The following is a 24,064-nucleotide window of genomic DNA, read 5'->3' as shown; positions in this document are numbered from 1 at the left end:
GGCTATGGATACCGACTCCGGAACGGGGCCACCATAAGTCACCTCCTCTACATGGATGACATCAAGCTGTACGCCAAGAGCGAGCGACATCGACTCGCTGATTCACACCACCAGGATCTACAGCTCAGACATCGGGATGTCATTCGAGCTCGGGAAATGTGGGAGGATGGTGACAAATAGAGGCAAGGTAATCCACACAGAAGGGTTCTCACTCCCAGAAGGAACAATAGCAGACATTGAGGACAATTACAAGTACCTTGGAATACCACAGGCGAACGGCAACCTTGAACAGGCAACAAGGAATGCGGCAACAGCCAAATACCTCCAACGAGTAAGGCAAGTCCTAAAAAGCCAGCTCAATGGCAAGAACAAATCCCGGGCAATAAACAGCTACGCCCTGCCAGTGATCAGATACCCTGCAGCAATAATAAGGTGGCCAAAGGAAGAGATACAGACCACAGATGTTAAGACACGAAAGCTCCTCACCATGCATGGAGGGTTCCACCCCAAATCCAGCACCTTGAGACTTTACGCTAGTCGCAAGGAAGGAGGCCGAGGACTAGTGAAAGTGAGAGCCACTATCCAGGATGAAACATCCAAGATCCATAAGTACATCAAGGATAAGGCCCCGACAGATGACGTGCTGAGTGAATGTCTCAGGCAGTGTAGAACAGAGGATGAGATGCTGGAAGAGGGACCACCATGGGAGGACAAGCCCTTACACAGGATGTACCACCGGAACATAACTGAAGTGGCTGATCTCAACAAATCCTACCAATGGCTTGAAAGGGCTGGGCTGAAGGACAGCACAGAGGCACTCATCCTGGCCGCACAGGAGCAGGCCCTGAGCACCAGAGCCATAGAGGCCCAGATCTACCACACCAGACGCCATAACGCCAGTGGCTGGCATAGTATACAGGAACATCTGCGCAGAGTATGGACTGGAAACCCCAAGGTCAAAATGGAAAACACCTCCCAAGGTGGTAGAGAACGAGCGAGCCAAGATCCTGTGGGACTTCCAGATACAGACTGACAGAATGGTAATGGCGAACCAACCAGACATTGTGGTGGTGGATAAAGAGCAGAGGAAAGCCGTAGTGGTGGATGTGGCAATACCAAGCGATGGCAACATCAGGAAAAAGGAACATGAGAAACTAGAGAAATACCAAGGGCTCAGAGAAGAACTGGAGAAGGCTTGGAAGGTGAAGGCCACAGTGGTGCCTGTGGTGATCGGAGCACTGGGGGCAGTGACCCCCAAACTGGAGGAGTGGCTACAACAGATCCCTGGAAAAACATCCGAAATCTCAGTCCAGAAAAGTGCAGTCCTAGGAACAGCAAGGATACTGCGCAGAACCCTCAAGCTCCCTGGCCTCTGGTAGAGGACTCGAGCTTGGAAAGTGGATGAGACCACCCGCGGAGGGTATAGAGAGTGTGTGTATATATATATATATATATATATATATATATATATATATATATATATATATATATATATATACACACAGTACTCCATATATATAGTACTCCTGTAAATGCTAAATGAGCAACAATTAAAAGGTGTAGATTTAACTCCTTTTGTTTACAAGATGTAACAGTGTAAAACGCAGAGCAAGTTTTTTTTTGTTGTTTAACACATCTTGTTCTACTGCTAAATCTTTCCATCCATTGGAATGTACAGAACAAACAATGAAAATAATTCATCAGCGTGGTCTGTATGGGCCAGCCAGCATGTTCACTAGTTCAGCCAGCTTTCATGGTACTGGGTGTTGAAAGACTCACTGCTGGCAGAACCTTTTCTATTTAGCCTGTCTGCACCTCATAAATTACTTGGATATAAGGAGATGGTGATGTCTTTGTTTGGTCAATGCTGTGCGAAAGCAGAATCAGACAAAAAGGAAGTGGTGAACATAGTTGTAAGAACGGCCTCTATAGTAGATCCGTAACTTGTATATACTAGTGCAGGGCCAGGGGAGGAAGACTGAATAAACAAACACCCAGTGTAAGCGTCGCCTGTGAAAGGGCGATAGAGGCAGCGATAAAGTCACACTCAGGATATTGACTTGGCCAAGTCCAGGGTGCCCTTGTATACTCCTCCAACCTCTTCCTCTGGTCCATTTGTCCATCAGTCCACACAGAAATAAAGAACTTACAGTAACAAATACAGTGTAGGTTCAGTTACTTGATCAATAGCTATGTTTAAAGATTTTGATTGAATTTGCCGCATTTTATATTCCTTGTTCCTTTCAATGTTGAAATCAAATGTGAAGGAAAAACAGAATTATAAAACATGATAAAGAATGATTGTGTTTCAACTAAAAAGCTTACTGAGATGCATCCAGTGAAAGGAAAATGCTAACTGGTGCTGTAGTGAGTATTGGATAACCAAGGGCTCTGCTGTTGTTGTTGGTGTGAAAAAGACACCCTCTACTGCTGATGATCGTTTTTCTCCAGTCATATAGCCAATAGGCTTTCTGCCAAAGTCTAGCAGCACAGCAACTAGTACTATGTAGCCTAATATCAATCAATTTATGAACATACTAACAGGGAGCTGTGGTTGTATTTGTGTGTGTGGCGGGTGGAAATCAACTTTTCCTTCTCTCGCCACGTCAAGATTTCTTCTCTAGCAGGGAGTGGAATATATTTTCTTTGACTATAATTCACTGAAAAGACTACTCACATGTCATTTCCACTTTTAATTTAACAAATGAGGACTCCTGACTGAGCTAATAGCTTTTCCTCAAGAGCATAATTCAATCTGCTACATCAACCATCAAGACCCATTGCATTAAAAATGAACGTCCAATGGCAGCTTCCATTTATATTTAAAACAAATACAACGAAGCTCAGTTCAGCTGTTCATCCAGTGACAAAGAGCTGCACAACCACATTCTGGGCCATATGCCTTTTTCTGATCAGAGGACAAGCTGGTACTGTAAGCTGGACTTAGATTGGGAAAGGAAAAGCAAGCAGAGAGCAGAGTCGCACGGAAGTCATGCGTCAAACTCTGAAGACAACCACTGGGACAGCTCACGAGCAAACACCAATGCTCAAAAAGAAGAACCCCTTCCTCCTTCCCTTCTGCCTGCAGCATACTCTGTCGTGTGAAACATACAAGTTTAAATAGTCTGGTTTTGTCAACTGATTAATTGCATTAATTCAGGTCCTTTTTTGTCCGTTTTTTACAGGCAGTTACTGTTAAGGGTCAGAATTCGGATGAAAAAACACACTCTGAAATTACCAAATGACCAATGAGTGGTGAAGGAAGACAGAAAGAAAAAAAGGATGAGTGACTGGCCACAACAAAAGATGAAACCCAAATCTTGAGGAAGGCACCACATGCTATTCATTTTCTAAAGTGAATGGAGCCAGCCAAGAGAAGAGGTTCAGCTCACTGGAGCCACTGAATCATCTCTCCATAAGTGAGTCTGTCATAATGGGGTTTCTTTTAAAAGCTTGTAAGCATCTGATTTCACAAGACAGTGTTGACAAAAGACTTGGCCTCAAACCTACAGGAAAAATATTCTTCAAGAAACAGCGGTTTAGTCTCTAAGTAGCGGCCATCATATGACGTTATTAGTAAAATGGCATTACTTCCTGATACCTGAGACTTTCTGCTGAACAATGTTAATTTGTTCATCTTGATGATGACATTTAGCCACCGGCTCCATAGGTGTGATTTGTTTGGCTGTTGTCAAACTTTAGCAAACAGCCATCATTCAACACAAGCCTGACGATGAGGAAAACATGGAAAACCATGTGCTGAACTCAAAATATTAACAAGAAAATCGTAAGTCTTAAAAAGTCTCTTGGTTACATTTAACTAAACAAAAAAATTAAAACTAATTATTTTCTATTTGGTTCATCTTTGTTCAGTACAAAACATTAAGAAGGCACACTTACAGTTGTACACCCACACTAACACAAATCAGTATAACAGCACACAGCAGCAGGCACAACATACCAGACACACATTTAAAGGAATGACAAACAGAATGCGTTGAAAATATACCAAGAGACAAAGGAGAGGTAGGGAAGGCAGTGTGCTAAGCCAAGTATACAGTTGCATGCTGCCAAGGGAGCCAAGGAGGGGAGAGACAAAACTCACCATGGAGTTTTAATAGCAAAACATCCCGCCCCAAAGAGGTACGGCCTTCATGAGACGGAGGGAGGGCGAGGATCCAGAGATAGACGGAAAAACCATTATTAAGCTACACACTCTTCACATTACATACTTTTTGACATGTCTGTTTAAGTGCACCATATATGAGGCAGGAAGCAGAATGTCTGTGTGCTAAGATGGATTTGAAAACTTGCAGGATGAATGATTCATCTGCATCTGCTTAAGCTGCTCTGTAAAGTGTGATTCCATATACATGTATCTGGCAGATACGCTCGGTCACAGACTTTGTTTTTTTCCAGACATATGTTATGTCTTCTGCTTTCTCCTGTCACTTGGAAGGGACTTGCATGCCCAGAAACAGATCGCCGTGAACCCAGGCATGTAGAGAGATGACACAGAAGAACAATGGCCAACAATTTTGATTGTTAAGAGGATGACAAGATCCAATTTGTTTAGCAACTGGAAAAACCAAGGACTACAGTAAGAGCACCAAGGGACTGTTGAGAGAAGGAGTTTGTGTTTGCACAAAACCTTTCTTGTTTTGTTATTTGTTTTAGTTCCAGCTTTATTGTCTGGTCAGTGTGCATTCCCGCTCCAAAGGGAGGACGTGGGGAACAAAGTGATGCCTTTTCAGGGTGTATTTGAATTTGTCACTCAGCCTGTGCGTGTTTCTGGTGTTTACAAGACATTAGGAGTGGGAGTGTGTTCCTGTGTTTATTCTGTGAGTCCAGAGATAGTGACAGAGCTCCGTAAACAGTTTACAGTAAATAAGCCTTTTCCCTACAGCAATAAAGGTCTGATGAGACTGAACTCTGTCCCAACCAGACGTCCTTCACCAGTCACAAACTACTGAGCACCCCTTCTGACTCCATTGCTATCATGGCATCAGCCTGGATTCTGCAGTGACAGTGGGCAGTGCTTAGTTAGCTGGAAAGGAAAATGTTCCTCTCGATCACAGGAAGCAACAACTGTTCTGAAATGTCTTACTCCTCAAGCCTGCGTTAAAAACTGAACAAGATGGTGTAATCGAGGCTCATAGTACACTAACATTTAACAAACAACTTCAAGTGGGATAGACAGCCTGTCTCACTCACCCTCCTCTGACTCTGTGAAACCTGCTAAACCCCCTGCTGGGCCTCCCACTGGGTAAATGGATGGACACCAAGAGGAGAGAAATGTAGGAATCAAATGAGATCTCCATGATTGAAACAAAGGTCAAGTAGGCTGTGGGGCTTACAATATGCCACTTTGAATTCCTCTGTGCTGACATTCATTGTTGATGGCCACCAGTGTAACAGGAAATGGTGGAAGTAGAGTAAACACATAGAAAGTTGGAGACTTTCAACCCCGTCGGATCAAAGAGCAGCCGTGTGTGATGTAGTGTAAGTGCAGTGGTGCCACATCCAAGCTTGATGACAGCCTGTGGAGTAAGGAACTCCAGTTTCACTGAGACATTCGGTGTCTGCACATTACTCCAGATATAGGGCTGCAACAACAAATCGACAAATTGATAATAATCAATGACAGAAATTGATTGATAATGATTTGCCATTATCGATTAGTCGGCTGCTTATTTTACGGCACAGCGCAACAGCAAAATAATGATGCCGCTGGCGAAATGCCTGAGAACACAAACCTCAGGCAACAGGACAAAGGCTGTGCCTAATTTCTTCATATGAGCATTGAATAACAAACAAAGCAACCTTATCCTGCAAGTCACATAAAGTTCAGCGGTGGTTTGTAAACACTACAGACACACAGGAGAACGTAAGAATGAAACACTGGTGTCCCGGATGTAGCAGCGTCAACAAACGCTGTTTATCATCACGTGAAGACTATTCAATAAGTGCCACTGTATTAGAAGTTACTTTGTTACTCAATCTGCTCTGTCGTGAGCGTCAGCTTGCTGCGCATCATCTCGTTCACTACATAGTGAAGAACAGCGTCACCACAGAACACGCAACTTAAATGGTGCAGACACTAAATGTAACACCAGCATTAAATTATGACGACATGGTTTTTAGTGGTTGTCACTGTTGCCTTAGAGCCAGAAGGAGCCCAGGAGTCTCTGTGGAGTTTACATGTTCTCCCGTCACTTTGTGGGTTTTCTCCCACAGTCAGATTGACTGGAGGTGCTGCAGATCTTCACGTTGGAACCAAACTCTATGCCTGCCTTGTTTATTTATATTTTGGATATTGAAGATTTATTATTCAAATGCTGGATTTTGTGTTTTGTTTGAGATTTAAAGAGTCAAAATTAAAATTTAGTTTAAAAAAAAAACCCTGATCGGGGATTTCTAATAAGAAAACATCAAATAATATATATTTTTCATTTTTATCCAATTTCTCCGATTAACCAATTAATCGAAAAAATTCTCGACAGATTAATCGATTATCAAAATAATTGTTGCAGCCCCTATCTGGATATAACAAATACAAGATTGGACCTCCAGTGACTTCCTGTCTCCACCAACGTATGCATCGTCTCTTCGCATCGTCAAGAATGAGGCCTCTTTTGAATGACATGAGGTATTGTTTTAAGTTTTTTTGATTTACTGGGGTGGATTAGTGACATAAGGGTATCTCCAGGGTTCAGAGGTCTAAAATCAGTTTTAATTGATTGATGTTTGCTACATGTCTACGTGTTCTCTTACCTCCATCAATATCTGACTTTACAGTTGTTAAACAAGAGGTTGTTTCTTTGTGGAATAAAATAATTCAGTTCATTGGCAGATAGAAATCTTAATGTTGCTGTTATATGCAATGATAAACTGCACACAGGCTTACATAAGGTTCAGCTTCCAAATGATTTCATCATAGTAGATGAGCTATTTAAATTTACAATGTGTTGTGTACAATGTTCAAGTAGTAATGGGACATGTCCCGTTAAAATTCACACAGTCGCCCAGAAATTAGACACCGATGCTCAGTTGTAGGGGTTGATGCTGGATGCAACAGGTTTGGTGGAAGTAGACTACACACAGGTCAGTGACATGAGTGGAGAGTGGAGACAGAAGCAAAGGACGGGAGGGAGGGAGCTAGAGCAATGGGTGACAGAGCATAATTGACCTGTAAGGACGATGACCCCACTTCTGAGAATAATCGTTCACACATTCATCCCTTAACCCCTTGGCCCTGAAAGCAGCTGCGCCTGGACCATTAAAACAGAAGGGGAGGGAGGTGATTTGTGGAAAGGTTTTGCTGCCATGTGATGCTGCTTATTTCATTCTTAAAGCCCCTTTCTAGCTCTTCCCTCACAGAGTCTCTGTAAGACAATAGCTTGCACACTATACGTATTACAGTAATCTGAGGGCACATCTGTGGCAGATCACAAGGTCCGTTCAGCCTCTCGCTGCTGTCAGTCTCATTACCTCGGCTGCACTCTGTTTGCATTTGAGATTTGGTGCAGGGTAGCTTTGTTGTGTGTGTGACAATCATTTTCTATTTAGATTTTTTGATTTGTCTGTGTCAAAATCAGATAAAGTGTGTATGGGGATAAGTGAGCAACAGCTTGTCTTTTAGCAAATACCACGTTAGACACTGGTGTCCATTTGACAAGTTAAATCTGTCCTTACAGAATCTGTGACTGTGCAGTAGGAGACATCCCTGCAAGCTTTAATCTGTTTGACAGATTACGTTTGGACATTGACATTTAACCAAGCAAGCAGGAATCCTTAGTGAGATTTCGGGACTTGTGTCTGTATTTTTTTGCGAATTGAATTAATCTGGTCCGATCCTCTGCCAAACTTGGCTGACAGGAAACATGAGGCTAAGACATAGCCAACACTCCTCTGTTTGTTCTGGTCTGGAAGGCTCCAGGATGTGAATAAGGAGAGCAGGAGATCTGCAAGAACTTTCTTGAGGTTTCCGTTGATGTTAAAAATTGAAGGCATCTAAATCAAGGCTTGGTAAACGTGCATGTGGGTGTTTTCGTCATGGCAGTGACAGCCTGGTAAAGAATGTAGGTTAAGCAGCTGGTGTGTTCCTCTGCCCCCCTGCCAACAGCAATCTGCTCATACAGGTGTAAATACAGCTGCTGGATTGCGCGCTGCCTTTCTGTCTCTCTCTCTCTGCACGCACATACATGCACAAGCGCATGCACACGCACACACAAGCGCAGAGACGACTGGCCTCACAGACAGACAGACAGATGGTACCTGGGTGCTCCTGTGTAAGTATAGCGTAAAAGCATATGATATCACGCCCACTCTAGGGGCCAAACCTGCAGCCTCACCCAGCATATGTGTGAGCGTGTGTTTTCTTTGGTGAATTGGTGCAGCCGTGTAAACGCAGGAGCAGCTGCATGTCCTGTTGCATTAATACTGACACCTCATCTGGAATGGAGAAATGAATGAAGGTGTACTGAGGCAGCCTACCAGGCCTCACAATGTCCTACAGAGCAACCATCGTTGTTCATGACCTGGTCTAAAGGGTCAACTACATCAAGAACCTGTAGAATTCCTACAAAAAGCCAGCCTCTGTCTACCAGAGCAAAAAAAACCTCAGGTGGGGTTAATGTTACAAAATGTCAGTGTATGATGCACCATCCCAGTGCACTCACAAATTTACAACTTGCTTGAACTAATTACAGTAACCTGCAGAAATGTTTTTATTATAGTTATTTACAACTATGTAAGAAACTGTGGTGTCAACCGCAGGGGTTGTCTGGGTGAAAGTGATGCTCACAATCAGTTGTTGGCACAGTAGAAATATCTCTATCTCTATAGTAATGAGATTATTTTACAGACAAGTGTAACTCAATAATAATTTTTAGAAGTGCACAGAACATAAAGCTTAAATCAACTCCAGTAAGCAGAGAATGGACATGACAATAAAAGTAGTATAGTAGTATAGTTATAGTATATATAATACTATAGTAGTATTTAACAGTTTAAAGATATGCATCAAATGAGTCTTGGAATCTTGAATTTGATTGTTTTTTTCCATCATTAAAGTAGCTGTGGGCATCTTTTAAAAAGCTTTTTGCAGAGGTGTGCTCTGTACTGTGCATTAAACACCATCTTTGTATTAATGTGGTGACGTGCTGCCAAAGCCTCCTGTGACACAGACTCAAATAACAAGACTGGCATTTCTGAGCATGGCCTGAATTAACAATAAATTATTTATCTCGCTAATCTGCAGGGAATCGGTATCTGAAGTGGCCTGAAAGTTGTCAGAGAAACAGAAACCTACTACTGATAAAACAATGATTCTAGGACCCCTCCTAAACTACAGGACATTAAATATTGCACAATCAAATGCAAACCACCAATACCAAAGGATCTATACAAACATACTAATGCTGCGTACCACAGTCTAGCCATAAGCAATCACACATTTTACAAAGCAAATTAACTTTCCAAGTCATCTTAATGACTTGGAAAATGGCCTGCTGTTGTTGACACTGACCACAGGATCAGGTCTCTGTTTTCATCCTCAAGGCTTACTTATCAAATATCATGGGGAAATAAATCCCTGGATGTCTGTTTGAATCATTATAGCATTTCCTATTCAAACAGGGCATGAAAATTACATTTAAATGGAAATATTAAAATTCGCCCTTATTTATGGAGCCACCTGTACTGTATGTAAATGCACTTAGCAAAGGCCTGTACTTACTGATGGTCTTAAAACTACATAATTCCAATGAATGAAGATCAAGGTGGAAAGAAACTGGGCAGACGTGCAGATGACAAGAGCTTGTACTCTTTAAAGGGCACGCTTTAGGCTCAAAGCTGTAACATGATATGAGTGTGATTTTAGTTTAGTGGAAAGGTTTTAAAAAGGTTTTATTCTTGCAACACATTATGTGTTTTTGCTGCTTTCAAAACAGTCTGAGGAGCAGATCGCATGTGTGCTGTGCTTCGTTACCCTATGCAAAAAGAGTGGTGGCCTGAGACAAAAGTCCATGAGCATCAGCTGTACGTGATGGAGGAAAAGCTTTAGCTTGCACAAGGCTACTGCTGACACAACAGTGTTTGTACAGGATGATTAATGGAGAAAGACAGCGAATCACACATTGATTTCATTTTAGTATGCCTTAAATTTCACTTGACCATGGCCAAAATGTAAATGCTGGAAAGCCTGCGAGGCGATTGTTAACCCTTTTATACCAAGCCTTTCGGAGATGTGCTTTTTAATTGTCCAGTTGACCAAGTAGATAAAGAACATACATTTATTTTGAAACACATTTGTTTTTGTGTTTGTTCTAATAGTGATTCTAAAAAATCTCATTATTGCAGTTTATTTATTTTATTAAATTTATAAACACCATGTATGAAGTGCTTGATGAATAACCTCAGGTCTAGTTATAGGAAAATGCTCATTCCAAAATGTGGAAAATACAAGAGAGTGGTGTGTGTGTGTGTGTGTGTGTGTGTGTGTGTGTGTGTGTGTGTGTGTGTGTGTGTGTGTGTGTGTGTGTGTGTGTCCAAAGACACTTGTGGGGCCCTTTGGATGGGCCCCACAACTTTAAAGGCCTTTTTGGGGTTCAAGATGTGAATTTAGAGCTGAGGTTTGGTTCTGATTAGAGCAAAGGTTACACGTCTGCCTTTAGTTGTGATGGGTAAGTTTAGGGTAAGGGGCTAGGAAAGGTGCGCGCGTGCGTGCGTGCGTGTGTGTGTGTGTGTGTGTTGCCTACCCGGTGCGCTTGGTGATGGTACACAGGGCCATGGGCTGCTTGATCTGAGCCAGAGGCAGAACCACAGTGAGGCTGGGCATAGGGGAAAGCCGGGGATTCCCCATGTTGTTGTTGGATAAATTGTTGAATGAATCCTGGTTGTTCAGCTTGGCTGTAAAAACAGACGTATGCACACATGAATACTTCTCAGATAATAGTTACTCAGTGCTGTGTCAGAAATCACATTGTGAATACTAGGATCAGTTTTTACATCAACTGTTTTTTTCTGTGTTTTTTGAGTTAATTCGCTCATTTGAATGAAAAATGTTTCCATTAACATAAAACTTTTCTGGCAGCAAACTATGAGATGACTATTTATTTGGTGAACATAATAAAGTCTTTTTTAAATAAAAAAAGACTCCCAGCTAAATTATATTCATATTTGTAGTATATACTGTTTTTTAGGAGACAAAAAAAACTGGACTTAAGGTTTGTCTGGAGTCACTGGAGTTAACCAGGTCCAGATGCTACATAACAAAGTCTCAAACTGTGCCTTTAGTGCCTAGGAGTTTCTTACCAGGGCCCATCACCAGGCCTGATGCTGGCTCAACACATCAAACACAGCTCTCACATATCAAACGTCATCAGGCCATGACCACAGGTTTCATACAGGCATGACCTGCTGCATCGCAGGCTGCACTTACTGCATGGTTACATAAAATAATTGAATCCTAATCCAGATGTACTGAATGGAACTGTTGAGACAAACATATTGTAGGGTTTGAAACAAATATGGCATACTGTATACAAAAGTGTAGGCTTAAATCATTAGCAGTAGCTTGTAGTACAAAAAGTGAGGTTAAGAGCTATGAGATTAAAGAAGTTCTTTTAGCCACTGTCATCCAAGTTTTATGGTTAATTCTCAGGCACAGTTATGACCATACCAGTGTTACCAGAACATCATGATCCTTTTTGTGGTCCAGAATATAAACATTTAATCCATTGAGGAATAAAACATAAAACACCAAGTGTAACACTTCTATTTGTCCAGTTTGGATATACTGTATTTACATGGAAGCTGCATCCAGTTCAGCTTAACAAGCCAAGTCATCAAACCTGGTACGGCCTTCATGGCTGTATGCCACTAGAGCTAAGTGTAGCAACATGTTTTGGTAAGAAGCCGCTTTCATAGAAAAGGAAAAGGAAACAGTCACATACGAACAGTTACACAGAAACATTCCACTATAGGGGGCTACAAATCAAATATGTTTATAACCCCATGACAATAATGGCAATACAAACGTGTCTCCTGCTGACTGAATGGGCAACCCAAAGAAAATTCCAAGTTCAAGTGCTTTCAAAAGAAATAAAGAACAAACCTGTGGGTATACCACAATAGCCCCTGAATGTTTCCCTTGTTCCATTTGTTGCCATAATAGATGAGCGGCAGCCATGTAACATAAAGGAATGAAAAGCAGGGAGGGAGAATGTGAGACAAAAAAAAACAAGGAGGACATCAAAGGTTACAATAAAGGTAGAGGAGGAGAGTGCCTTGTCATTATTTGGAAGGAGCGATCAAGAGGAGGATGAATGGGAGCGGAAAGGGACTGCTGAGTGTTTTGGTCTAGTCTTTTAGATCATTAACGTGAAGCTCTGAGTTTCATTAGTCCTGCCAAACCTCCGCTTTGTGGTCTTGTCTTTTAGACCTCCGCTGGCCAACAATGCATGGCCTTCAGAGGGGGACAGGAGACTATTACACAACCCTGTCCTTCATTTGCTTCTGCTCTTGGACCTTGGTCGGGCTAACAGTGGTCTGTATTTAAGGCAAGCCCCTGAAAGCCCTTCACATTTCAAAAGTGCTAAACCCCAAGGGCCCTGGGCACCCACCTTTTGTGTTGAGAGGGGGGGTCAAAGAAAGTAAAAACAAAAACGTGTACAAGAAACAGCTCGAGAAGCCATTATGGTGCTTAGGCCAGAGCAGAGTGGCAGGTATTGATTGGGGTTAGGGGTGTTGATGAATTTAGTATATTTTATGCTTGCTCCACTGCATGATTCACTGTCAGCCACCATGACACGTCTTAGCAAATATAGATGACACAACAGGTGCAGCCACAGTAAGACCAGTGGGTAAACGGTCACTCTGCATACCCCCAGAAAGACCACCTTCAAGATGAGTTAGTGAGGACAAGAGACAAACTGGAAAAATGATGTGTGTGATCTACTCCATCATCATACTAAGGCAAATCCCAGAGCAAAACTGGACAAGGATTGTGCTCAGAATGAATAATTTGGTCACACAACACATTAGCCTACAGGTCGGTCGGGCCTGTATAGGCTGAGGTGTTATGACATGGAAATGAGAAAAATAACATGACTTAGAGGCTCAACATTTTGTCAGTGTTACAGTTTCAGTAACTGCTGCTAAACTGTAACACCGACACCAAACTGATACCAAACAGCAACTTCATTTCCCCTTTTTTGAACTTTTCCCACCCCCTTCATCATTTTATTGTTTCCAAGTTTGAATGGCTTTGGACAAAATATTCTGGATGGGTTTGTTCAATTAGCTGAAGAACATGACACTACAGGTGAACACAGCATGGACATCCAAACATGGTAAATTCCTGTGCAAGGCTGATAAAATGTGTTTCTATATCATAGTTTGTGTATTATTAATAATTTTATAAAGAATATTCTGACATTTATTCTTAAATTTTACTGAAGAGACACAAAAAGGCCTTTAAAAATGTGTGGTGTTTTCCTAACAACAAGCCGTGGATTACCACTGATATTAAGACTCTACTAAAGGAAAAGAAGAGGGCCTTCAAAACAGGGAACAAGGAGGAGCTGAGAACTGTACAGAAGGAGCTAAGGAGGAAAATCAGAGAGGGGAAAAACACCTATAGGAGAAAGATGGAGGAGCAGCTACAACAGCAGAACGTCAGTGGGGTGTGGAGAAGCCTAAAGACCATCTCAGGCTTCAAAGAACCCCACACAGAGGGGAACCAACAGTGGGCCAATGACCTAAATCTGCACTTCTATAGGTTTGATCAGTCACCCCCTCTCCCCCTACACTGCTGCATCCTCTCTCCCTGGACAATGCCCCACTCCCTCAGCCCTTCACACCACTGGCCCATTACTTCACCCGACCATCTCACAGCTCCATGAAACCAGCCACACCCCCACCCAGACCCCCTGCCCCTCTCTGTCCTTCACAGCAGCTCAGGTGAGACGTGAGCTGAAGAGGATAAAAACATGGAAGGCAGCTGGGCCACATGGCATCAGCTCCAGGCTCCTTAGGTCCTGTGCAAATGAACTGCGTGGATATGGAGCATGTCTTCAACCAGAGCCTCAAGCTGAGGGTGGTACCACGGCTCTGGAAGACTTCCTTTGTGGCACCAGTGCCCAACACAACGCACCCTAAAGACCTCAACAGCTTCAGGCCGGTGGCTCTGACATCACACCCGATGAAGACACTTGAGAGACTGGTTCTACATCAACTGCGCTGCATGGTGAGCTAAGCAATGGATCCGCTGCAGTTTGCCTACCAGCCTGGCATCAGAGTAGAGGACGCCATCAGCTTCCTGCTGCATCGTTCCCTGGCCCACTTTGAGAAGTCCAGCAGCACTGTGAGGATTCTGTTCTTTGAATTCTCCAGTGCCTTTAATACCATACAGCCGGCTCTCTTAAGGGACAAATTGGAGTCAGCTGGCGTGGACAATTACCTGACAGAGTGGATACTGGACTACTTCACAAACCGTGCCCAGTTTGTGAGGCTCCAGGAATGCGTGTCAGACACTCTGACCTGCAGTGTGGGAGCCGCCCAGGGGACAGTCCTGGCCCCCTTCTTCTTCAATTCAATTCAATTTTATTTATATAGCGCCAAATCACAACAAAGTTATTTCAAGGCACTTTACAAAGTAAGGTTTAAAACCTCACACAACTAAACCCAACAAATCCCACATACAGCAAGCATTTAATTTGACAGCAACAGTGGAGAGGAAAAACTCCCTCTCTAACGAGGAAGAAACCTCCAGCAGAACCAGACTGGATGTGGGCGGCCATCTGCCTCGACCGGTTGGGGTGAGAGGATAGAGAGATAGAAAAGCACAGCAACAGCAACAAGCAACAACAAGCAACAACAGAGCACAGGCAGGATGGTAGGACCAGGGACTGGATGCAGGCAGGATGGTTGGATCCGCAGCTGCCCATCACAGACACCAAACTTTGAGTCCAATGATACCTGTGGGTGAGGACAGAGAGGGAGAAAGAGTGGGGGTGGGGGGGGGAGAGAGGAGAGAAGCACAACTACTGGACAGAAAGAGACAAGGTTAGTTAAACATGGGACAATGATGGGAGGTTATGGGACAGAGGAGGTAGAAGGAAACAGAGGAGCTCAGTGTATAAATTAAGTCCCCCAGCAGTCTATGTCTATTGCAGCTTAACTAAGAGATGGTTCCTGTGACTAACAATAATTGCCAGTGACCTGAACCATCTCTAACTATAAGCTTTATCAAAAAGGAAGGTTTTAAGCCTAATCTTAAAGGTGGAGAGTGTGTCAGCTTCTCGAACCTGAAGAGGGAGCTGGTTCCAGAGGAGAGGAGCTTGGTAGCTAAAAGCTCTGCTCCCTGTTCTACATTTAAACACTCTAGGAACCGCAAGTAGCCCAGCGCTCTGAGAACGAAGTGTTCTTCTGATGTCTTTTAAACAACCCTGAATTTTGACTAGTTCTTCTTCACCCTCTACACTGCAGAATCAGACACAACTCATCTAGTTGTGTTCTGTAGAAGTTCTCAGACGACTCTGCAATTGTTGGATCTATCACTGACGATGATGACGCAGAGTACAGAGAACTGACACAGAACTTTGACTGGTGTCAGCAGAACCACCTTCTAATCAATGCAGGGAAGACCAAGGAGATGGTGGTGGACTTCCGCAGATGTCAGTCTACACCCCCTCCTCCAGTGAACAAGTTCTAACTTCTAATGTCTTATAATTTTTGTTTTTTTTATTATTATTGTGCTATTTCTTCTGTACATATGTCTACATGTCTTTGTGCTGTTGCAACATGGTAATTTCCCCATCGCGGGCCACTAAAGGTATTCTATACTATACTATTAAATTAGCAGTTCTAGCAATGCATGACGTGATCTTTACTTTCAGTAAAAGCATGGCGTTTTAAAGGACCTCCTGAGATGTGTTGCTAAGGTATAAGAGCACAATTATTTTCTATGCAGGAAAAATGTACAGTGGACAGAAAGCCACAGAGGAAAGCGCTGACCAAGGAAGAGAAGAGAGTTTCATGTATACGGCGTGTCTAGCAGCTGTAGATGTAGGCCATGATTTGATTAATGACCAGGGCGTGATGTGCCCAAGTAGTGATACATTATATCCTCATGGAAAGAAGATCCATCAATGCAAATCCAGCGCTGTTGCCATCTTTCAAAGAAAAGTTCTTACCCAGCCAAAAAGTCACAGTGTCACCAGAGCCCTTTCCCTCTGCCCTAATCTGGCCTTCCACCCGGCTCTCCGTGTCTATCTATCTGTCTGTGCCTCCCTACCTCAACAACATTTGCATTCTCTTCTCACATTGAGCCTCATGCTCGATCCTTCGCGCGCTTGTCTCTCCTCAGCTGCCCCGAGTCACGCTATCTCATGTTTCTCTCCCCTCTTTTAATACCCAATTTGCATTCAATACAAGCAAGTTGGCTTCCAAAGAGGAGCCAACGTGCGACAGGACAAGCTCCGAAGACTGTGTATGTCCACACAAACACTGTGTCTTATTTGAATTGTTTTGCCAGAGGATATTTCAGTCGCTGGAGGGGAACTGGGCTGGGGATTGTGAAGGTAGCAGGTTACGCAGGTGACATGTTGAGTGATGTGCTGGGAATTAGGAGAGACCTTGGACCTGAAGATGATATTGCAGCTGTGAGTAGAAGACAAAGAAGAAGAAGTCGCAGAACAAGAAGCCTTTCATGATTATGTCCAGACTTTGTGCTTTTGAAGGAATCAGACTAAAGTTTTTAGCAACATGAAAAAAACATATTTTAACTAAAATTCGACAAAACATTTAAACATCTCTGAAGTCTGAGATGGTTTTAATAATTAAATAGGAAGTTTAGACAGAAAACATATACTGCAACAATCTGAAGCTATCTAACATCTATGATTTCATGTCTATTACAGTCTATGCATATCTACACAATCATCTATCTGCAAAACTCAAATGCCTACATATTTACTGAAACAATCCAGTTAAAATCTTTATTGTTGACTGGTAAAACATGTGACAATAGCCACAATAGAGAGATCATCAAGATAAGTTTACTTGTTTTCACTGTCAGCTTACCATCTTATGCTATAGTGTACAGTATGTTGTAAGATGAGTCAACCGTCTCCCCACAGTGCAGTTTGAAAACCTTTTTGTATTTGTTAGTCCTTATTTAATATGTATTAATTAGAGTGCAACGGAAGCATGTTAAAGCTATGTTTGAGTTTGAATTCCACTGTCTTATGCCCTTAGACATTTGATCAGGTGCTCTCTCTTCTCTAATGGAGCTCAAATGGCTCCAACAGTATAAATGAATGTCTGCTAAATTCCAAGGCTAATATTGTCAAACCGACTGTCCACTGCATGTGTGCAACACAGCTAGGACGAGTCTTATCTAGGGAATGCATCTTGAACATTCACACAAGTGTGAACGTCATCACACTGTCACCTACTGTACTACTACTAGAAGTCACTTCTCCAGGTCATCAAAGCATTAGACCTAAGCTACAAGTTTTTTTGGACAAAAGCATTTCATTCACTGACTCCACTGTTTGTATATAGGAAGTAATACAAGTCAATACTTCAATAGCACGTTAGAACAATAGGAAACACTAGTTCATGCTTCATTGCCTTCACTGGCTTTACTGTTTAGTTTGTTTACTGTATTTTAGATATTGATGAGATGAGTTGAAGCCAAAATCGTTTGATTTCTATTTTTAATTTTAAATGTTTATATTTAAGTTTAAACTAGGCAATAGACTTGTCAGTTCACACGGTTTTGTTTTTGCTGGTTCATCATTCTTTAAGTTTTATCAACATTAAATTAAAAAGGAATTAGAACCAAATGAGAAGGAAGGAGAGGAAGGGTCTTTCTGTGCAGTGGGATAAGGCTGCTCCACCATCCGAATTCCCTGAAGTATCACTATTAAAACACTCACTTCCACGGGAGGAGGAAAGATGGACTGAGTAAAAAAATACTTGAAGGGAGGAGAAGAGAAGGAGATGTACAGCAGGGGAGGGCAAACACAAAAGGCAAAGGCACGGGGATCCCCCGCTGGATGAAGTCAAAACAAATTAACAGAGCTCTTATAATACACAGATGCTGCAAAGAAAATAAACTTCACAAGATTTACTGTTTGGTAAAGGAATCAGGAGAGCAGTGGAAAAGCCATCAACTCCGTCTCCTTGCTCCCTTTTCAACCTCGCTTAGGTAACGCCACAGCAAAGCGATCTACGCTCACTCTGTACGGCAGTCTCAGTTGTTTGCTATTTTCAGGCGGAGCAGAGTCGAGGTCAGGCTGTCCTGTGTGAAAATGGCTTCCTGCCTGGTCCCCCGCTCCCAAACCGCAGACTAACAGAAAGCTTTTATTAACGGCCCTATTTAGAAACATTTCTTCAATGTTTTCTACTTTTATTGACATTTCCCATGTCAGAGACCTCAACAACCACAGAAAAAGGCAAAACCATCTATAACACAAGTTCTCTCATTTCGTCATAAAAGGTAAGAGCCAAATAAAAAAAGAGAGCTGTTCAGCCACTGTACACTGTCCAAAGTTGGTGCTGTGTTGTAAAGGCGGAACAGAAGCAGAGTGTATCAGACACAGCATCCATGTTAGTGACAAACCCAACATAACCATGGCAAAACAATCAAGTGACACACACGCACAGAACACACACACGCACAGCACACACAGACACACCGGTGAAATCAGATCTACATGCTTACAGCATGTCAGTATTTACAAGTCTTCATCAGACAGGACTGAGTCGCCAGCAATGAGAGCTGGGGAGGGGGGTTAGACAACTCCACTGGATCAGATGACACCCACACCCATGTGCGTCTGTCTGTACGAGCGTGTGTGTGCGTCTGCATGCAGTCATCATCTGATTTGGGTCAGGGGGCTAATGCTTCATAGTAAAAGGGAAGGGTTATTGGTAGTTAGGGATTGGATGTTCGGGAAAGAAGGAGAGGGTGGAGGATATGCATATGAGTGTGTGTCTGTGTCACAAGCACATATGCACAATGTACACATCTGTCAACTAACCTATAGACAGACTACAGAGAAAGAGAGTTAAAGAGGAGTATATATTGTCCTCTTCTGGTTTCCCTCAAACTTGTCATGACCAACTTTAATAATCATCCGAAACAGTAGAAGTAATAGAAAGCTGATGAACTTGCAAAAACAGACCCATTTCCTATACATTTGAAAGGTTAAATTTTGTTATGCTTTGAAAAACTTTATTTTGCCTGTCTTTTTGACACAACACAAGTTAAAAGTTTATCTATTCAGAATAAAGGTCCTAACAAAAACGTGTAAAGCATGCTCAGAATGTTATATAAATATAGTTTTACATATTATATATAAATATTTTTAAGTTATTGTTTTTCTAATAAAATTTAGGATTTTCATTTGTCAGTGTTTTTTTATTGTAGCAGCTGAGTTTAGTTCATAACTAAGAGCTTTCTGAGCGTATGTGATCCAAATGTTAGAACATTAAATGAGACACTCTTCTGTGCTGACTGCTGCATCTGTTGCTCTGCCTGGATCTTTTAGTCCGCAAAAAAAAAAAAATCAATAAGACACAATGACACTATTTTTAACTGCATTATTAGTCCAAGTACAACCGCCTCCTACACCTTTCCAACAGTGAAACCAACATTCCTGGGTTCGCTGGCTCTTTTACATACATTGTTTTATTCAGTCTTCTTCTCTCTGCTTTGATAATCAACTGTCCGGTGCTTTTTTATGAAGTGGGTCTGTATCACACACAGCTCATTTTATTTCTTCATTTATAAATTAGAACAATTCAATGTAGGTTACTAAGATTAAAAGTCATGACAGTAGCAGTGGAAATATGGTACATCCAGAATTGTAGGTTGGTACTTTTAATATTAATGAACATTGTTTAAATGTCATTTTGTGTCATGTCTGTAAATGTCTGTACTTTATTAACAATATTGATAACAATGTTGCTTTTAGTTTATTTATTGTGTCATTGCCTGAGGCATGCCACATAAATTAGGTGTTTAATAATTTCAGTAGTACATATTCAAATATTTAAATCTTCGTGACTCACATCTATAGTTACGCATATGAAAAAATGTACAGGACATCCACTGAACACACCTACTGTGTGACAAACAGTTGGAAGCTGCAAATGCTGTCTGTGTGTAATGGCAGGCCAGCTTTATTTCTTTATCTCTACCTTAAAATTTTGCAAATCAAATAATGATGAGTGCAGCGGCGAGCTCCCGGTGATAAGAGGGTTTAGTGGTTGTGGAGATTGAGTTATTAGGGTGCATATAAAAAGGACAGAGGTCTCTGGTGAAGCCTAAGCGCAGGCCAAGATACATATTTGCTGCACTGTGTATGCACTGTGTATTTTTGGTTACGTTAAAAGCCCTACAAATACAGGGGAAAGCTAATTTTCTGAGTAAACAGCTTGTTCGATTGCAGTGTGGTTTTGCTGTGAGCTCTCGGTTTATTGACTCAAGCCGAGCTGGGCTCTGGCTCCTCTGCCAACCACAGTGAGAAGCCTGCCGACGGAGCCTGCGACAAATGCAAACCGCTAACACTAGCTTACCTTTTGATGGAACACAACTGTTAAATCACATGTACTGACTAATGTACAAAGCCTAATCCTCTTGACTATCCAGCAGGTTGGGGGAGAAAGGCTCTTAAAAGAACATCTGCTCCTTTTAGAAAGCTATTTCCCATTTCCTACTTCCTGCTGTCAAGTCATTTCAAGGTGATGTTATTAAAATATGTACAGATTTTACAGTGATGCTGGGTGCTTATTGTTTGGAAAAAAAAATAAAAGCTCATGATTTCCTACTAATTTCTAACAGCATATAACAGCAGTAATAGAGCTAAAAAGTTTCAATGCTGAAAAAAAATCTCTAGAGGAGGGCTGCAAGTGTTTTTACTGGAGGAAGTGACCATTCATAAAAAGGCCCTCTCCTTCTCAGTTGTTAGATTTGTATCAGGCCCAAACCCTGCAGCACAAGTCCGGCTTAACAAGTCCTTTACTCTCTGCTCGTCTGTCTTTCTCTACGCGTCTGGGGCTGGCTGCCTCCACACCTTCCTGCCTCCCTCTCCACACTGAAACCCTGACCACACAGCACCTCACAGAGGACAACGCAGGTAATGAAGCACAGGGCTACACATAGCAGGGATGCAGAATTCCATAGTTCATGACATTGCCAGCTAGTCCCCTATTAATGTTAAGTTGAAAGGGCTTTTTAATCAGTTGTTCCCTCTTGCAATTCAATTTAGTCTTTTGGATGAACTGATACAGAAGTTCTCATCAACATACTGTAAATCAGAACTAAATATCCTTACATGCAGGTACACTTAAGACGCCTAAGTCAATGTCAGGGCATTGTTGTGCTGCTGAACAGTGAGGCGCAAACCTTTCCCTTAAATTAGGTACCTCTATTAGAAAGCAGCTCCGCTGGATAGAAAAAATGAAAGGTTAAGCATTGCAGAGACACCAAGCAACCAAAGACAGAAACTGTGGTAAGCTATGATTCAAAGCCATGTGGGTCTGTGCTGCTGAGCACAGTCTGAGACCTCAGACAAATTGTCTTCCTGTTTCTGCTGGATGACACGTTTTGAAGTCAACATGCTAACTTGTTTCGTTGAATCCGTCCACCGTGTATATTAAACAAAGGCTTCTACGTTTTCAAATACAGCATGTCACTGTTTAACTTACAGTAACTACACTGGCGAACACAGGGTCACGGTGAGGCCGTGTACATACGTGTCACACACCAGCAGCTATGAGGTAATGTTTCCTTGGCACAGACCTCTCTGAAGTGTTGGTGTTTTTCACCACAGGATGATGACTGACAAAGTGGAGAACAGGGGGTGGAGGGAGTGAAGGAGGGAGATAAAACAAAAACTCAAATCAAAGTTCAAACCCAAATAAGCAGCCATCAGCCTCTAATAGTGGAAAGGAAGTGTCCCTTTATCAACAAATGAATTAACAGTTACCGGTCACACCTTGTTTTTGCCTCTCCCTCGCTCTGAAACTGCGCCAGGGTCCAGATGGCCTGTGACTGGACCACCAAGGCTTCTGCTCAGTGAGGGAACAAATCTGTTGCACTGACTAATAGCTGGATGTTGATACTTAATGCCTGTGAAGTGTGAGTGTATGAACACTGCTGTGGAAACACACAAGAGGCAGCCAGGCATGAAAAATGCCATATGTGACAATAATGCGAACATCAAAAGAGTCAAAAAAGTATAGACAGCATAAATAAAAAGCTACCCTGCTAACTATGGCAGTGAAGGGCAAAGTCCATCACTTAACAAAAGGAATAAAACCTCAGTGAAACTCCAAAGCTAAAATGTTTTTTAGATTATTATGATCAAGTTGTCTGTGGAGCTCTGGGCTGTATTATACAGTAGTGTGGTTGGCTCTGAAAAGCCTGGAAATGATAAAAGTCTATGGTGGTTGCCATATGCTTGCTATAGCCTCCACAACCTCTGCACTCACTAATCTAGCCCTGTGTGCACTGGGCCTCACACAAACCACATTTTACTGCATGGGACAGTCACATTATGGGTCATTGCCACAAATGACAATACACTGACATACAGGGAAAAATGAGTGGAGGATAATGTACTCTATACAGGGCCGTAAATAGATATTCCAGATTCTACGAGTGACAAGACGACGGCCAATTGCAGCCTCTATTTTTAGGCGTGCCGGCTGGCTGCTGGCTTTGAGGAGGATGTGTACTTTTCTACAGTTCCTTCCCAAACATCAACGCTGTCCTGGCTGGCGACAATCACAGAGCAGCTGTTGTGGCTAGGAGGCCCAGCCCTGGCCTGCCTCGCCCTCCTGCACTCTGCCAGCCTAAAGCGCCTCCACTACCCCCAATTCACACCTGGCTTCCAGAATCAAAAACTATCTGGGTGCCCGGTGTACCCTGTACATCACAAATTACGCTGTTTTTAAAGCTGGTGACAGGAGTAGTAGCGATGGAGGGCTTACTTTCTAAAATTACTGACTAGACTTTATCAATGCCAGAAGTTCACTTCTAAATAGAAAATACATTATCATACATCAGGTTCATCTCAGGAGCCTGGAAGCACTTATAACTTGTGTGTAATAAAAACCATGGCAACTGTGATTTGTACCACTGTTACTGCTCACATGATAAAAATTGTGTTAAAAAGCTTTGTTGTGTTACAGAAAGTGTAGCTGTTCCAACTGCTACAGACACCAAATTATGACATTTAGTACAACCCCAAATTTTGACCAAGTGAGGACATTTTGGCTGGTCCTCCCTTCTTTGAAGCCCTGTTAAGATGTGATTTTAGGGCTGAGGTTAGAACTGAGTTTTGGTTCAGATTAGAGCAAGAGTTTGACGTCTGCCTTTAGTTGTGTTGGTTAGGTTTAATTAGGTTTAGGGTAAGTTGCTAGGGAAGGCATTATGTCAATGGAGGTCCTCACTTTGATTTAAGTACAAGAATGTGTGTGTGTGTGTGTGTGTGTGTGTGTGTGTGTGTGTGTGTGTGTGTGTGTGTGTGTGTGTGTGTGTGTGTGTGTGTGTGAGAGAGAGAGAGAGCGAGAGAGAGACAGAGACTTTGTTAAAACATTAATGCAACTGCATGGTGCCAGATGGAGTGGTTGTCTTCACTGTCTCTGCAGTATATATTCATGTAAAACTGACCTTTGCGTTCTTTGCATTTTAGCATAAAAACAACCAGACGTCTATTGGTAACTTTGTCCTCACAACTTTACCTTGCTGAAAATATGCACACACACGTATGTGCACATTCTCAGCAAGGTAAAGCTGTGAGGACAAATTGTTGACAGATGGCTCTAATGTTGTCCTTTGAAACTAAACTGTGATTCACGACTTTGCTCCCAAAGCCCCTGCTTTCACCACTGCTGCTGCAGACTTATCTTTCTCTCCCCATATCTGTCGCTCCCCTCCCTTCATTCCTACATCCTATCTCTCCTTCATTTTTCTCAATTGCACCTCATTACTTGTGCTCACTCACTTTCACCTCCGCCCCACTTTGATGTTTCTGTCCCT

The 24,064-nt window shown here is 42.4% G+C and overlaps 1 protein-coding gene across 10 annotated transcripts in view; it reads right to left on the bottom strand.

The window, feature by feature from the left end:
* Positions 1–24,064, bottom strand: part of bcas3 (BCAS3 microtubule associated cell migration factor) — a 286,604-nt gene that overhangs the window by 187,390 nt on the left and 75,150 nt on the right. For 9 of the 10 annotated variants that reach the window (XR_003787971.3, XM_029171342.2, XM_055514054.1 and 6 more), the window contains 2 exons: positions 10,761–10,911; positions 4,106–4,150 (listed from right to left, as the gene is read on the bottom strand). Coding sequence is in view for 9 of the 10 variants with exons in the window: in XM_029171342.2 (XP_029027175.1) it covers positions 4,106–4,150; positions 10,761–10,911 (196 nt within the window). In the remaining variant the exon portion in view is untranslated. The remainder of the gene's footprint in view (positions 1–4,105; positions 4,151–10,760; positions 10,912–24,064) is intronic. The other variant, XM_029171343.2, reaches the window with a different exon arrangement.

The sequence above is a fragment of the Betta splendens genome, chromosome 13 (assembly GCF_900634795.4).
Source record: "Betta splendens chromosome 13, fBetSpl5.4, whole genome shotgun sequence".
NCBI lineage: Eukaryota > Metazoa > Chordata > Actinopteri > Anabantiformes > Osphronemidae > Betta > Betta splendens.
The sequence above is the reverse complement of the archived record's forward strand: the minus strand, read 5'-3'. Positions and strand labels throughout refer to the sequence as shown.